Here is a 17,099-nt window from a genome sequence, read left to right as displayed (position 1 = left end):
GAGAGCCCGCAGTCTGCCTAGTTATCTAATTGACAAGTCGGCTGGTTTGTAATGAGCTCCAGTAGTGGAGACCATTAGCAGCAGACAGGCGTTATTGATTGTGCAACTTTAATTTAAAGCATAATTATGTTGAGATTACAGGCTTCTCTAAATATGTGTAACTATAACACAACCAATCCCTTTCTCTTTTTTAAATTTAAACTGTCTTTCTTTCTTTTCTCCTCAGGGATCTTTACCAAGTGAACCATCGATTTGTTTCAAAGGAAACCAAGGGGTGAGTTTATTACAAATTCAGTTTATTGTGCACATTAAGTCTAATCTTGTTATAAATCCAATCTAACAGTAAAGCACTGGCAGCTTAAGTTTCAGGTGGCTTAATTCCTTTTGTTGTTTAACTCATCTGTATCCCACAAGGCTTTATCTTATTTCTTTAAGTGGATTAAACCGTTATCAGATGATGAAACAGTGCTTTTTGTTAAGAAGGCAACTCATCATTTTTATTTCACATGTTTCTTTAAATAAAAGTGCAGGCCACATTTAATTTTATTTCAAAAGAAGCTTTTGTTCATCACCAATGGCTGTTGACTCACATGTCCCACCATATACTGTATACTGCTGCACCAGCCGGTGCGCTCAGATGGGAGCTTATAGCTGGTCGTCTTCAGCAGATAGGAGGCATGCAGGTTACTGGGTCAGGCTGGTGACTGGAGAAGCTTTGTTAGGTCAGCGAGCAGCACTGGGAAAAGAACGGGGAGGAGGGAGGGAGGGAGAACTGCACACACACACACACTCACACACACACACACACACATTGACAGAGCCAACAGTAGGCAGAGGACTTAGAAGTCAAGTGAAGAGCCTTCAGTGACGTAGATTAGCCTTTTGCACCTTGTTCTCCTTTGGGAAAATACACTTTAATGCAGTGTGTGTGTATATGTGTGTGTGTGTGTAATTATCTAAGACATGACTACATTAGCAGTGTTCTTGGGCTTTTGAATTTGAACCATAATCTTTGCGTATGCAGCCTGAACTATGCGTGTTTAGACTGTAGTGAGCAGCAGTGTCCTTGGGGAATAGTTTACTTTCAGTCAATGCTAATTGCATGGGCTTGGAAAGAGTCGCAACCCCCTTCTTGTCTTGACAAGACGAGCTGAGTGGTGGTGAGTTTTGTAAAGGGGCTTGTGTGGTTAAGAAACCGGTTTAAGGTCTACGTGATAGTGGAGTGTGTGTTCCTTTTACCTTGTCTGAATTTTAGTTTTAACTGATCATTTGTTGCACCTGAAAAGTGTCTTTTTTCAGTTTTTTTCAGCATTCTCTTTATAATTCTCTCAAGTCGAATTCATTTGTACTTCTTGTCCATTGTTAATACTGTTATTATGGTCTGGTGGTTGGGGCTTCCTGGTTAGTCCAGGAAGTTTCTGTAACGTGTCCAAACTGGCTCCTGCACAAACTCTGCTTGGGCGTCAGGTGTTGAAGGTCAGCTGCAGTTTTTTTTTTCTCTGGCTCTGTAGATCCTAACTGCAACTCCAATAAGGCACCGGGCGTTTACAGGAATATGTCTGGCATTAAATTAGAAGAAAAGCTGCAGATCTAATCCACAGCTTCAGGTCTTTAGTCTACACACACTAAGCTGTGGGAGTTTGTGCTGAGAAGTAGTTGGTTGGCTATAAAACCTGACTGGATGCTTGGATTCAGCCCAGTTGATTTGAGAAACAAATGTAGCTGTAAAAGAAAGTGTTTTTAAATAGAAATCTAGTTAACTAAGAACAGGCAATTTGCTGGTATTGTCTTATACCCAAAGCAGGAGGGGTATTGCTCTTAAAACCAAAGGAGGGAATTAAACTGATTCTGCATTACATTAAATTTATATGGGGGTTTTCTTCTCAACATATGCTGGTTAGATTTACTGCATTACATACAGTATAGGAATGACCAGTCAATACTAACATATAACATGTTAGGTGACCTGAATGAAGCCTTAGTCTGTTTATGAACTTTGTACATCATGACAGTTCATTTTTGGACCTGTGGTGTCATCGTGATGGCCGAGGGATTGCAGGGAATTTCACACCCCTCACTATATGTGGCCCTGAAGTTATTAGCCAAATGAATGTTAAGAGGTAATTACAGGAGCCATAATGCTCTTGATTACAGCGTGAGGCATCATGACTTCAGTTTGTATTAGCTCTCCCTGTCTGTCTGACTCAGATATTCATGAGTGTGTGTGTGTGTGTGTGTGAGTGTCCAATCGGGGGAAAAGCAGATTTTTGGGGTAGTGGTTAAGGTTATGTTTAGGGTAAGTCCTTATGATTGTTAATCTATGTAATGTCCCCAAAAGTGACCTGAGACATTGTGTGTGTATGTGTAATAACAAAAATTGAGAACACATACACACCCTGGATGTTGAAGTGTGGACTGATACATCCTGTACAAGTATGCATGCATTTTTATGTGTTCAAAGTTTGTATTTGCATGCTATGACATGGGTGTGGATCTGGTCTGGGTTTGTGTGTGTTTATGCTGTGCCCTGTGTGGCCCTAAAGGCATGATTTATTCATGTCCCACCTCCTTTTCTTGTCCTGCCCCCTCTGCCCATTGTGCAGAAGTCTTTAGCCTGGCAGGACCAGAGTGGATCCCCTGAAGACCCTCGGTGTGTGGTGTGTGTGTTTGTTTATTTGATTTGCCTCTGCGTACGAGAGAGAATAGGGGACTATTTGGCACTCTATGAGTATGTGTTAGTTTGACTGAGTGTGTAGGTTTTTTTTGTCTGTCTTTCTGTGTGTGTGTGTGTGTGTGTGTGTCTGTGTGTGTTTAGGCTGCTTATGCTCAGATCCCTAGAGTCCCCACTGATTGTGTGTTGTCTCCGCTGATTTGAATAACAATGAGCAGGGGAATGCAGGCTGTGTATTGTCACCCTGCTTGGATCACCCAAAATGAATCGAGTTTTTCAGCCTAACGCATTACCGTCAGTCCAGATGTGCTGTGGCCTGCCCCGAGGGTTTGTTTGTGCCCAGCATGATAGAAGCTTCCCCACTGTGAATCTAATGGAGTGGAGACTAAAATGGAAAGAGCTGCAAACAACTTCTGTTTTAACACATAGTTATTCAACTATGGCCAAAGTTTATAGTCTAGACTTTTATCTGGCCTTGTTTTTATATGAGAATAAATTATATTTTGGCAGGAGTACAGAAGAAGCTGAATAATCAAAGTCATATATATCAAAAATGTCTGTAGTTTGAGCATAAACTTGAAATTAAAAAGCATTTAACAGCACATGAAAAAGATGTTGGGCAATTAAGAATGTAAGCATGTGTGTATTTTCACAAAAGAGCTTTCACTGCATTTCAGTAATCCCTTCAGTGTACTGTATATGTTGTTTATGTCACTTGTGATAAGTGTGTGTTGTTTTCTCCCAGATCACGTTAATCAGTGAGTGCCCACAAAGAGAAAATTGTTGAGGGATTATGATGTTTTTAAACACTGGTGGTTATACGTTGCTACTTTTTTTCCCGTAAAAAGCCGAGAATGAAAATCTTGCGTGCACCGACCGGATTACATGTTTATTTAGCGAACGTGTGAGTGCAAGACGAAGACAAGAGCCCTCAGAGATCCAGCTGCTGTGCTGGAAAATGCGTTCTCTGTCTGATTAAGCTGCTCGGAGATATGGAGCACTTCTTGGCTCGCCGAGGAGCGTGTCCCGTCTAATTCCCTCATGTGAATATCCACACCATAAGCTAATGAGGCATAAAAGGGCACTTGTTTCCCCCCACACATGACATGGTACGGCCCTACATGTCTGGAAAGATAGCATTCTGTGGAAGATCCCACCTAGCTTCAGGGGTTAGAAGAAGAGGGGGGGAGTTTGTTGGGGCACAGTGACCCGCAATTTGTTGAAGTTGACAGTTTGGCCTCCAGGCACCTGCCAGAGACGTATCATTCTTGGCATCATAGTGGGGAACATCAGGGGATGCTTGTGGCACAGCACCCCTCCTTGCTGCCCTCCACCTCTACACCCAGCTTCCTCTCCCCCAGTACAAGAGCTTGCAGTTCTGGCAGAAGCTCTGTCCCTTCTGTGAAATTGCAAATGAAAAGGAGTGGAAGGTGATTACAGGCTCGGGCTTGATTACATGCACTGTCTCCCACTGAAGGCAGCCACATTAATCACCCAGTGCCAGCATGTTGAGCTCAGCTAGAGAGAAGACACCGCGTTGCTCGAAGCGATGAGTAATTGACTGTGGGATCATAAAAAAACATGCAAAATCCCTGTTTCTCTCTTTGTATTTTCTGCTCCATCTTTGCTGTCCCTCTCTCTTCCACTCGGCCAGAGACACAGACACACATTGTGTTTTGTATTGCTGTCCTCCATTGTGGTGGGGGCTTGTCTTAAATGGCATGTGTCAACTTGTGGCCCTGGGAACGATTCTGCTCTTTTGTTTGTGATGAGATGATGAGAAGTAGTGTTTACTGAAGTGTGGTGAGGATGAGGATGAGGATGAGGGTGGTGGCTGGCTGGCTGGCTGGCTGTCTGTCTGTCTGAGCGTGTGTGTGTGTTTTTGTGTCTGTCTGTCTGTGTGCGAGTGTGTGTGTCTCTCTAAGCCAGTGGCGTAGATGTTTGGCTGATAGCTCGACTTTGGCCTTTCTCCCTCCTCAGGCTTATGAGTGGCAGTAATGCTGATTACACCCTGGTGAGAGGAGCTGGAGCTGAGCCTCTCTTTGCTCACGCTGGATTAACACAGACACACACACACATTCAATGAGTTTGCATTAGCACCCAGCCCAGAGTGACTTGCCTCCTGCTGATAACAGACAGCGGTGGTGGCGACAGGTTTCACTCCCTCCTCCTCCTCCTCCTCCTGCTCCTCCTCCCTCTCCTCCTATCAACCAGAAAGGGGAAGCAGTGCCATGGCATCCCACTCTGGAGCCGAGGAGGCCAGAACAAAAGACGGCCTGTTTTCAGAAGGCCATTACTCAGACTGCAGAGGATGTGGAAACAATGGGCTGCATGAGATCTACACCCAGACCCCACATTCAACCAAAAGCTAGCAGGAAACATAAGCCCTGTCCACCGACAGCAGTCTCTCACAGTTTTTGTTCAATTGACTTTATAGTTTGATAAAGCCAGGAAAATTAGCCTTTCCCATCCATGTCCTCAACGTGTGGAGACATTTATGAGTCACAGTTGAGAGTGAACTGACTCATTAAGGTAGTGCTGCCACACATACTGACAGTCCTGATTTCAACTGAGGCAAAACTTAGAAAATGACAGAATTATGATTTTCAGTGTTACATGTCAACGGTTGGGAAGTGTTCCTTAGGACAAAATTTTGACTTGATTTTTTTGTGTGATTATGGACTAACTGAAGTTGTCTGACTATTTGAAAGGTCATAGGTTACCTCAACAGGTAGCATGTCCATAAAAAGTGATAACAACAAAATACACGGTCGCCCATAAAGTTGGAATAATTTTGTTTTCAGACACATTCTTCTTTTTATTTTTCTATTTATAAACATCAGTAATCACCTTTGACCAGGTGCAATGAGATTGATCAATACAATTTTGAGAATATATACACTTTATCTATCAAGAATAAATCACATTGTCACAATCATTTCATGAGAAGAAGTAAAAAATATTTTATTCCAACTTTATTGGCGACCGTGTACTAAACAATATTTACAAATGCACAGTGACGAGATATGCAAAGGAAAAACAATAAATCTAAAAAATAAAAAAAGATCAAAATAATAATAATTGCATAAATAATATGACGAGCAATGCTGTGTACTACTGAGCAAGGCTTATGCTAGTATCTCATCTCACTCAGTGGGTGTACATGTACACTAATAATTACATTTTTAACCAGATTACAACAATACTCTGTTTATTACAACTGTCATATAAACAAACTAACTTGGTCAAAAAGTAAGTGTAACCCAGTTCAATATTAACCAATTAAGTCATTATTTGTCACTCTGACAAATTACTGTGTTTTTTTGTCGAGTTTTACTTCACAGCAATCAAATAACTCATGTAAACTCATGTTATTGCTGTTGGAGTTATTGGGGAAGTCAGAAAAGTGGAATTATTGCCTTAAAATTTGTTTCACAGTAATCGTGGCCTAAGTGTTGTAAGTCAGTATGAAGAAAAGCATTATTATCAAATGTCTAAAAAACTGACAAGCCATCATCTAATTTATTTTGTTTGGCATTTTTTTGGCATCTTCAGAAATATTGTATTTATTGAGTCTGGTTTCAGACCTCTGAATCATTGAAGAAATTAAGAGATTTGGTTGGCATTCAAAATGGTAGAAGATCTATCAGGGTGCACATGGGCGGGGTTCATATAGACAGATTTGTCTGGATCCACAGAATCCAGGAAGAAATAATTTTATTTGTTTGACTACAGTTCAGAAATTATAGGCCAAAATGTCAATTCAATCCTCTTATCAGGTTAGTTCTAAAACTGATAGCGAGAAAGGTTGGCAGAGATGGAGCGCCCTGGTGGTCGACTGGTTAGAGTGCATGCCACATAATCGCAGCGTCTCTAGTTTGAATCTAGTCAGGGACCTATGCTGCAGGTCATTCCCCTCTCTCTTTCCCTGATTCCTGTTGGCCTCTCTGCCAGTTACTTACTAAAATAAAGGCATGAAAAGCCCAAAAATAAATCTGTAAAAAAAAGAAAAAAGAAAGGTTGGCAGAGAAAGACTTTGATTTGTGGTAGATAATGTTAACAATAGTTTAATATCAGACATGGTATGCATAGAAAAAACCAAAATCATTACTTATTTTCTGTTTTGATCCTGTTCCCCTGTGTTAAACACTGTTAAGCAGGTGAGAGGTAACGTTTAAAAAAAAGTTCATTTACAGTACTATAGACCATATAGTCATACCATAGACTCAGACCCACATGCAGGCATATTGTCGAAGAATTAAGTGTAAACATACAATCACTGCAGATACTAGTACTTCTGGTTTTCTCAAAGAGGTGCCTTTCAGCGCCCCCCCCCCCCCCCCCCCCCCCCCCCCCCCAGAAAGCCCAGGGAACTGCAAGTAACGACTCATCAAGTCTTGAATCTGCTGCTGCAGTGTCCCCTTACATAAGCTGGTGGGGTGAAAAGTTGAAAGCTAAATTATAACATGATAACATATTATAGCGAGATAATGCACAAAAGTTTTGCAGGCCCGGGGGAATGAATGTGTGCCGATTTATGTGTGTGTGAAATGAAGGTAGTGTCCCACTCAGTTCAGTCAGAATAGAGAGATATAGGAAGTCAGAAAGAAGCAGTCAAGTGAAATTAATACAAGAAGATCCTGTTAGTTACAGCAGTACGGTTTTGTTTGATAAGTATTTCTCCTGTATTGTGGATACAGTTTAAAGTGGTGTACTGATACACCCACACAGGTGTTTTCACATAATTAGGCTGATCAGAGGTCCTCTCAGGACTGTTTGGACACGTACAAGTCATCACTGATTGACGTCTCTTTCCTGTAATCTTTATTGCACCTGAGACAAAGTAAACTAGCATGTTAACTTTTAATTTTTTTTGGTGCCACACCAGCAGCTGCATATGTAATAAGATAATTTTCCTTTTTTCTCTGAAGGCTGATGTTGATGGAAATTACAAAACTTGAAAGGAGTGAAGCAAAAAGTGTAGTGAAGTAGTGAAGTTTGCAGACGAAGAAAACAGATGAACAGACAGGCCTGCGCCAAGAGTAATGCCTTTGAGAGAGAGAGAGAGATTTATGAAGAGAGCAACACAGAGAGAGACGTGGAGGCTGAATGACAGACCGGCATAGCACAGAAAAGAGTTGGGAGAGTTGTGATATTTACTTTTTTACTGTGGTAATTAGAATGAAAATAGGGAATGTGTAGAGAGGGACAGAGGTACTGTAGGTTGAGGCTTCTCTAGATGTGTGAAGTGAGAAGGCATCAGGGGCCACGGTTTGGGTTAAAAGAATGAATCATACGTTCAAACAGTTGTCAGATTCAAGGCCCCTCTTGGTTTGCCCCTTCGCCTTTTGGCCTCTGGGGGTCACTGAGCATTACTGAGGTCATATGTCACTCGTAAGTGTAGGGCAGTTTTAATTATATTAATTTCATGAGAATGGACTTGCTAGTACATATATATACAATTAACCGTCTTGTTAATTTTGTCTACGCTTGATGATTTGTATTGTTGTTCCAGTTTTCTTTGATTCGATAATCGCAAAGATCAGAGGAAACCCACAGATTCCCTGAATATTTTACTTGAAAGGAGGACAATAAATATTTCATTATTCATGGTCAGTTGAATTCTTTAAGAGCCAAGTCCTTTGTAAGAGCAACTCTCTGGGTTTTGTATTGCCATGTGTGGCACTCAGGAGAAAGTGGATTGGTGTGGGCCCCATCGGCTGGGAACGAGAGTGCTTGTTGTAGTTTGCACAGTGGGGGTCTAGAAATCTGCCTGTGGAGGTCATACGAGCAGCTATCTCTGGCTAAGTGCCAGTGAGCGCTCCTCAGTGCGCTACATGTCTGGGCATTTGTAACAGCTGGAATTCTGTGACGGCACACAGCAGTCCAATGAACACAGTCGATAAATAATGAATTGTTATTTTGGAGGAAGATTGGAGGCAATGTCCTCAGATGATCCCCTTACTGACATAGCCATGGTTTTGTTTTTTTAATTCTTGAGGTTTGTCTTAATAAGAATAACAATTCAATTATAGCTTAAAACATTACATTTCTATTTAGACGTGCAATGCATCTGCAGCTCTTCCAGGCATCCTCAATTGGAGATGTGTGAACTCACAGGCTCTCCAGCGCTGACAAAAACTAAAGCTGCTGAAAAAACATTCCTGTGCAACCTTGTGCTTTCAGTTAGTGTAAACTCAGAGAGGATTTCAAGGTTGAGTTTAAATAAGTCCAGGATAGTTTTATGACTTTGTTTTGTTGAGTTCTCACATTTTCCAGATAAGCTCGCACTATGTTTCTGTGAAGTGAAATTTGCCCAGATAATTACTTTTCTAATACCTCCCAGGAAATAGTAATCACACTTAATGTGAAAGTTGGATTTGAGTGGAAGTTGGACTCAAAACAGGCAACAAGGCTCTTTTAAGTAACAAAAAGCAAATCCCCACAGTCCTATGAGCAGCATTTGCCAGGAAGACAGAGACACGTCTTTTTCATAGGACTGTGGGGATTTGTGAGTTGCACTTCTTCAAACCAGTGTAAAACAACCCAAAAGTATGCTAACATGCTAATGTTCAGTTGGATTAATGTTTACAATGTATACCATCATAATTTAGCATGTTTGCATGCTATCATTCTGGTAATTATATTTGTGGGTTTGTCAAGTGACACCCATTGCATAACTTGTGAACAACTTTAAAATATCAGTTGATTATAACTTGTGGCTAGTAGAGATAAGATTATCTCAAACCTCAGTTTGCAAAGAGCTGAAATATGAACTGTTGTTTGTGAGGCTTGGACTACCAGCTGTTTCTCTGATTTCACAACTAATTTGCACAATCAGAAGGGCAAGATTGCTTGAACAGATTTGTAGGTGTAAGATGCTCAGACTGACAAATAAGCACGCAGTCAGTGTTTGCTGTGATGTCTGTATTTATATCATCGTCTTTATTTGTATGACCATAGTGGTTGTTGAAATAACAAGACTGTAAATGTTATGGGTATGACTAAGTGGTCATTAAAAGAAAATATGTTCATCATCTTGTGAAATGTTAGAATAATTGTCTCATGGTGAGAAATAATCCTCTCCAATGTGACAATAACCACACGTTTCTCGACCTCTGTCTGTCAAACATTGACACATCCAGGATTAACCTACAGGCTGTAAGAGTGGATCATTGAAAGGCTACCCACAGGCAAATATTACATAATCCAGAATGAGATACATCAAAATGTCAAATGCTTAGAGATCCACCTGTGCAGTGACATGCAATCTAGTCTATATCTTTCAGCGCTAGCTCAGCTGTATATAGTTTATTTGAATTCCTGTGGCAAAAAGACTGCATGTAGAGACATGTGGAGCGGGCTGATAAGAGAATAGAGCCAATGTCGGTGTTGCTTTGTTGCACATTTACGTAAGAACATTTGAGGCGACCCAGAAGCAACTGGCCAACCAGCTTAATGTGTAGGCTGAGCAGCACTTACAAAACTGTTAGTTCAGATCCAGTTCACAACCTTTTTAAAACATTAACTCAGCTTACTCAGTGATGTTCAGATCTCCTCTGAAAGCAGAAATGCAATTTTAAGAAATGTTTGAACTGACACCTTGTTTACCTGACCATCATCAGGATGTGAAGTTAAATATTGTTATTAGGACACAAATTATCCCTTGAACATGACTGCATTAAAAGAAAAAAACAACTCCCTACTGTGAAAAATGTAAAATAAAAACACAGTATAATGCCTTGCAGCATAAATGGCGTTTCTCTCAAATACTGTAGAGTAGGGGTTGAGAACCCCACAACTTATTTTAATGTCATTTGACTCATGCAATTACAGTTTTTCTTGCATAGAGTAATTATCCTCACAACTTAAACGCAGTTTCAATCATGCAATTAAAGTTGAAAAAAATATTATACTTTCATCATGCATAATATGATTGTCTCAGTAACAAATAATTGTAATTATCTGAATGTAACAAGTTGTGAATTGTTGCTAGGGGCATAGGCACATGCCAGGTTATGGCATGTGCCTATGCCTATCCTCTTTTAGTGTTTTTAAAAATAAAAGTATCATCATACAGTCCCTGCAATCAGGTGATTTATATTTAAGCAGCCTATATATACATTTTGGACCACCCTTCAGTTCAGTAGGACCCATCGCTGATCATTTGCCACAGCATGCTTTGGCTTTTAATCACAGTATGTCAATCCACTCAGAAGTCTCACTGTTAACAAAGGTGAGAAACGTGCCATTTAGCTTCAATGCAATCACTGACTGAAAATAGAACATAGAAAAAGATAGGCTAGCATATGTTAAATGAACATGTGGAACCTGCTCACTGACTCCAGGCAAACTTTAAATAAGCAAAATGTAGGACTGGACTGTCACCGTAATGCTAAACCAATTTGCAAGTCATCAGTAGCTAACTTTGCCAGTTGGCCCTCAACGATCAAACAGGATTCGGCTGTTTGTAAAGGAAGCAATCAGAGTTGGCTCTTTTAAGTGTAATGTGGCTGTTAACAGGGCTGCCAGCTCTTGCACATTGACTGTGAGAATCTCACCATTGACACTTACCACACTGTCATGCCACAATTTTCTGATGCAGCGAAAAACTAATTCATAACGTGAGATATTGCTTTTTGGTGCATTCTTGGTTTTCATAGCACTTTCAATATTACTAATCTAGACTAGTGCAGGTGGCTGTTTCCTGACTTAATCCCAAGAGGTTATGTGGTAGAAATGCAGGAAACTTGTTTTAAATTATAGTTATTGTGTCTTTCCAAGTTTGCTACCACATTTTAAAAAGTAACCAGCTGCCCATGGCTAGGGGTGCTTTGATTCAGTGGTACAGATACATTATGAGCCATGACGTGAATTAACTTTGACAGTTGGTACTGTACCAGAATAAATTAGGCAATGTTACTAAAAGGCCAAAGAAAGTCAGACATCAACTAGAATACAGTTATATGGAGACTATGCAGGGCAACTGTTCTCAAAATGTTAATACTAGCAACTTCTGTTATCATTTTCAAGTGATACATGTCAGAGAATATGAGGAATTTATTATTTATTATCACCTTTTTATGTTGATTGGCCAGTTGATACGGTGCAACATTAACATTCATTTGGAGTCGTCTTTAAAAAATTGTTTGATTATAGCAGCTTTAATAAAAGCCAGTAGTTTAAGGATATTCCACAGGGAATAAATACATATATACCTTCTAGAGTCTTACGGACACATACCCCCACCATAAAGTGTTACCAAATATTTTTACTGTTCAATATTCAAACATACTGCAAATTTTAGATTATACTGCCCAGCAGCCGCACTGTAGCCTCTGTGGATGCCAGCGTCACATGCACACATCCAGGTAGGAAAATCCGAGCAAGGACTGGACACAGTCGGCCAAGTGTATTTGAAAAATAGGAGACCAGAGCCATGTGGGAGAACAGGAGCACAATAGGAGAAAGAAGAGGAAATCCCCCGTGATACCTTAACGCTTAAAGGCACTTCCCACCCAAAAAAGATGGCACAGCTGCCTGCAGCATGAATAATGGGATTGCTGTGAAACTGCTGACCCCTTCTGCTACCATTAGAAGGCAGTGAAGGATACATGTGGTGACAATGTGGATCTCCTCTGCACAGGGACGTTTCACTCTGACATTTTCAAATATCAAGCTTCTTTCTCGGTCCAGCCTGTCTTATTCTCATGCACGTGCCCTAAAAATAAAGCCTCTTTCAAATTAAAAATACCAATGAAGTAACTTAAAGAGTCATGGGAGATTCAACTGATTTGAATGTAAAAGCTCTGAATAAAGTATTTCAGAAACCTACTTTCATAAACGTACAATTATGTTTTTCAGTGGTCAAATCAGTGTATATCCTGACTTTTTTTCTGATCTTCATTTTTCCTGATGTGTTATTATATGTCTCTGTGTGTGTTCGTGTGTGCATTTGTCTGCCCTGGAGGTTGCAGCCTTGGCTCTGCTGCGCTCCACTGAGTCTGCCAGGAGATCTCATGGACGCCTCAGTGGAGCGGACTCTTAAAAACACTGTTTACCCAAGGAGATTTATTTAAAGTTACAGAGCGGCACAAAGTCTCACTCTAGACTGTTTTATATGTGTGGGTGTGCGTGTTTGTGTGTATGTGTGTTTGTATGTGCATTTAAACGCGTGTGCTCACATGCAACGCTTCGGTATGAAAACAAAGATGGAGCAAGTGCTGAATTGCTGTTTCCCAATCCTTTCTCGAAGACACAGATGACCTGAAAATTTCATTTCTATAGAGTAATTCTCCACGGCTCATCAGTCATAATCCAAGCACTCAGTTTGTTGTCAAACAACTGTACTGTGTGTTCACAAGTACTCATTGTCTGATGTACTAACAATGATTAAGGCACTGACAGAAGACTCAAAAGCATTACATCTGTTGTCACGACCTCTGTGGAGTGAATCAGTGATTCATCTTTGAAGAACAGATAATGGGGCGAGGATTTTATTTTTTAATGTCATAGGGCCTGATTTACTAAAGGTTTGTGTGTGTAAAAACATGTGCAAACTTGACATCACCCACAAAAAAATGTGCAAGCTGATCTACTAATAGGGTGCACTGTGGATTGCGTCTTTCAAAGGTGCAAGATAATACTAATAAGATAAAATAATGTCCATTTAGTACGTTTGCCATAATGAATACGCAATATTGGGCGTTTTTACCCCAGTGTACAACATACAGGGAGGAGAAAAATGTAAATATTTTAATTTAGCACACGCTTTGTGATTTCCCAAACCCGAAGTTAATTTTGCTGAGGGTAACAGCGTCTATAAATAATACGTTTGAAGCACAGGTATTAACCGGCTGCGCACTTCACAGATGACTTCTGTTACTGTGGAGAGGAGGAGACGGAGGCACAATGACAGAATACGCAGAGAATGGTTTTTGTCCAATATTTTTGGAGTGGAATATTTTAGGTTTTATTAACAGCATTGACTTTGTCACAAATACTCTTCCATATGGCAGTTTTTTTGGTAATATTTTTGTTGCTGTAACTCAGTATTTTTGTTAACCTCTTCCACTACAACCTCGATTTCCATGGGATCAGATTTCATTTTGCGCTTGCGGGCTTCCTGCCTGTCCAAACTCTCCATTAAGACACGCAAAACCCTCATTTAAATACTGCTGTCTGCACCTGTTGTTATTTGCACAGTTATTCTTATTAGATCACCCACAAAACGCACGCTTACCAAATCTGCAATCTGTTGCACTGCACACGTAATTAAGTACCCTTTATTTGGGATCTTAGTAAATCAGGCCCCTAGTGTTTAAATGATTTGTATTCAACATTCTGTGTAACACAATGTAATTCTGTTGTTTATTTGTGTTTATATATGAAAACACTGATGTAAAGCTGAATTACTGGTAAATTCCACCAGGTGCGTCTGCGGTCCTGCTTCGCTCCGCCACTGCGGCGGATCCGATCCGTTTCCATTCTAGTCAATGTGTGTACTCCAGCTCCACCAGCTTCAGAACGGCTCCGGCAGTCCGGAGGCCTCCGGATGCCGGATCACGGCGCAGCAATTCAGCACAGAGCAGATCGTGCGGGACAGGAAGTCGAGCACAAATAAAAAAACGTCCGGTTTCAAAATAAAATACACTGTGTTCACGGCGGATCATATTTCCCAGCACTATACCTCGAAAACGTCATAATGGGCGGAGCCAGACCTGAAGTCACGGTTTTCAGGCACCCCTACTACTCCTCCGAATGGATGTGTTGGTTTTGTGTTTATCTATATAGAACAGGGGGCACGCGTGCCACAGTTTTGTCACACTGGCAAAAGCAGTACCCTCTCTGCAGCATTTAAAATCCCCTGTTAACCATGGCACCTGCTCTATGCGTGGCCTATCTTCATTTCCCACAGCGCTGCGGGCCATCAGCTACCTACCTGAACTGGGGCCCTTGGTATCGGTCCGGGGCGGGGGCGGGGGGTGCGATGCAATCGGTCTAATAAGTGGCAACACAGAGCTATAAGGACGCTTTGCTCTCACACGTGCTGCATTTATAGTCTCACAAACACGCACAGTCACTCTCTAGCGCGCGCTCTTTCTTGCTTACTCCAGATTCCGGGAGATTGGATCTTATTTGCGGGCGTCAGGGAGCCGCTATCAATATGCGGTAGAGTTGGGATGTCTGTAACAATGACTGTAACGATGTGAGCATCTGCACTTGAACTATAGCATCCTGTAAACAGAGGTGTCAAGCACGAGCTGCGCGCTCCAGCTGTCTGCAATTAATTACTGATGAGCTGTTACTACTGTACGATGTACAGAGAAATAAAAAGAAAAGCAGAAAGGTTCACAGGCAGGTTCACTACCTGCCTGTGAACCTTTCTGCTTTTCTTCAGTGTGTTGAACAGATGTATTTCAGACACTAGTTGCTGTGATGTTTCAGTATTTACAGACCAAACTGACCCGCAGCACATGTTGAAGCGCTGTGTGTAAAAGTGCACCGCTGCAGCAGTGACATACGTTGTGAGCACAGATCCGTTTACAAAGATCTGCTAACTTTGTTGTTTATTTACATTATAATAGAGATTGTTGTGAGAGAGGAGCAAAGCCACATTCAAATAAATAAATACATAAGTCAGCTTCCAAAATTAAAATGTTGATGTTTCATGTGGATAGCAGCATTCTGATATAATATACATCCGTTTTGACATTTCCTCCCAATGCAATATGTTTTAAATGAGTTACTGAAAGCAGTGTTTTGAAAATGCATAATTCCTAAACCCTTGTTGTAAATAATGGAAAAATATCTTAAAAATGTTCTTCCATGTGGCCTATATGGATGTTTTTGTATTTTGTATCATAATTTAACTTACGGTTTTAATTTATTGTTGATTATGGCACACTCATTAACAAGAAGAAACTGGCACTCTATGTCAAAAAGGTTGCCTACCCCTGATATAGAAAGTACATCCCGCTATATCGCGCAATTCTCCGTGAATTCGGGAGATCTCGTCCTCACCCCTCCCGCTGCCGGGCGGAGACGCAACACATACGGAGCCGGTGGGTGTTGACGGACGGCGGAGGAGGGAGCCGGAACGCAGCGCAGCCGTTCCGGAGCGGATCCGGACCCGGTGGAATTTAGCAGTTAGGCCACGTTAAGACTGTTAAAACAGTACAAGCAGCGGCTAAGGTGGGGGCATGTTGTTTGAGGAACTGGCGAGACCATGAAATGCGATCCAGGAAGACCAGTTGGAGTCAGAGATAGAATATGTTTAAAGTCAAGATGAAATTAAAAATGCCTCTTTAAACTTTTAAACCCTATTTAACACCTATTTAACAATATATGCAAAAAAAACAACAATGAAAAAATCAAGTTCTTTATATTCTAATATGAAAATCCAACCATGTTTTCTTCCTGTAAAACAAAATATGATGTGTGCTTGTAGGTTTGAACCAACTAATTTCAATCATTAATATCATGACGTCCACTCATCAATCAATCTTCAACTTTTAGCGGCACATGATAATGGAAGAAGGAGCCTTTTGGCTTCAGCCTGGAATACATGAAGTGAAATAACCCAGGTGCATTCCATGTATGTTTTCAGATTTAAATGGTATTTCCAGCTTGACCAACAAAAAGTGTGTAGTCAAGGATGATAAAGTTTGGTGGGTCAGTGACTTTGCTTGACTGAGGAGGACTATCATGTCTTTGCTGACCCGCTGACCTGCTGACCTTTCCTGTTTTGCTACCATCACACCAAACTTTCCCCCAAACCTTCCACCCAAGAAGTCTCTTAAGTCTGATATTCATATCATAAAGTTTAATGGGCCCATTGAAGCTCCACAGAGGGTTTATGTTTTGGTCTCTCAGTAAGTGTTCCTCTTGTGGCATCTTCAGGCCAAAAATGTCAGCCTTTCACACAAGGTATCTCATCTATTGAGCTATGAAATCTGTTGGAAACATTCGTGCTCGCAGCAGGATAGATAAAATTTCACTGGCCCTGTGGTCATTCCTACTGGTATAGTACCACATATTTTAAAATTGTCATCATACTCCATTCAAAACTGTACCGTTGTAATGACCAGTGCCACATCAGGGGGCTTTTAGTATTGTTATTTCAGGATTAACCGTTCTTTTCAGGCCTCAATTACATTAGCCAGTGTCCAGTCTTTGCAGTGGGCTGTAAGTTTTGAAGAAATAAACTTCATTGATTTATGATGATTGCAAAAACTATGATTCTGGACTGGCCCTGTGTTCTTGGCTACAGTGCTTTTGGCATCAGAATGGCCTCTGAAATTCTACTGAGTAGATAATTGCTTTTCCCTACAATAAGTTGATAGTTTGAAAGATAACAAAGGATACATGAACTCGAGATGCCTTAGGAAAACATTGACAAGTTAAGGCAACTGGCTGTCACCGGGCC

At 40.9% G+C, this 17,099-nt stretch overlaps 1 protein-coding gene across 1 annotated transcript in view; it reads left to right on the top strand.

The window, feature by feature from the left end:
- Positions 1 to 17,099, top strand: part of LOC133980067 (RNA polymerase II elongation factor ELL-like) — a 30,362-nt gene that overhangs the window by 486 nt on the left and 12,777 nt on the right. The window contains exon 2 of the mRNA XM_062418640.1: positions 227 to 274. Coding sequence (XP_062274624.1) covers positions 227 to 274 — 48 coding nt within the window. The remainder of the gene's footprint in view (positions 1 to 226; positions 275 to 17,099) is intronic.

The sequence above is a fragment of the Scomber scombrus genome, chromosome 1, assembly GCF_963691925.1.
Source record: "Scomber scombrus chromosome 1, fScoSco1.1, whole genome shotgun sequence".
In the NCBI taxonomy this organism is placed as follows: Eukaryota; Metazoa; Chordata; class Actinopteri; order Scombriformes; family Scombridae; genus Scomber; species Scomber scombrus.
Note: the sequence above shows the minus strand (reverse complement) of the source record. Positions and strands in the feature narration are given on the sequence as shown.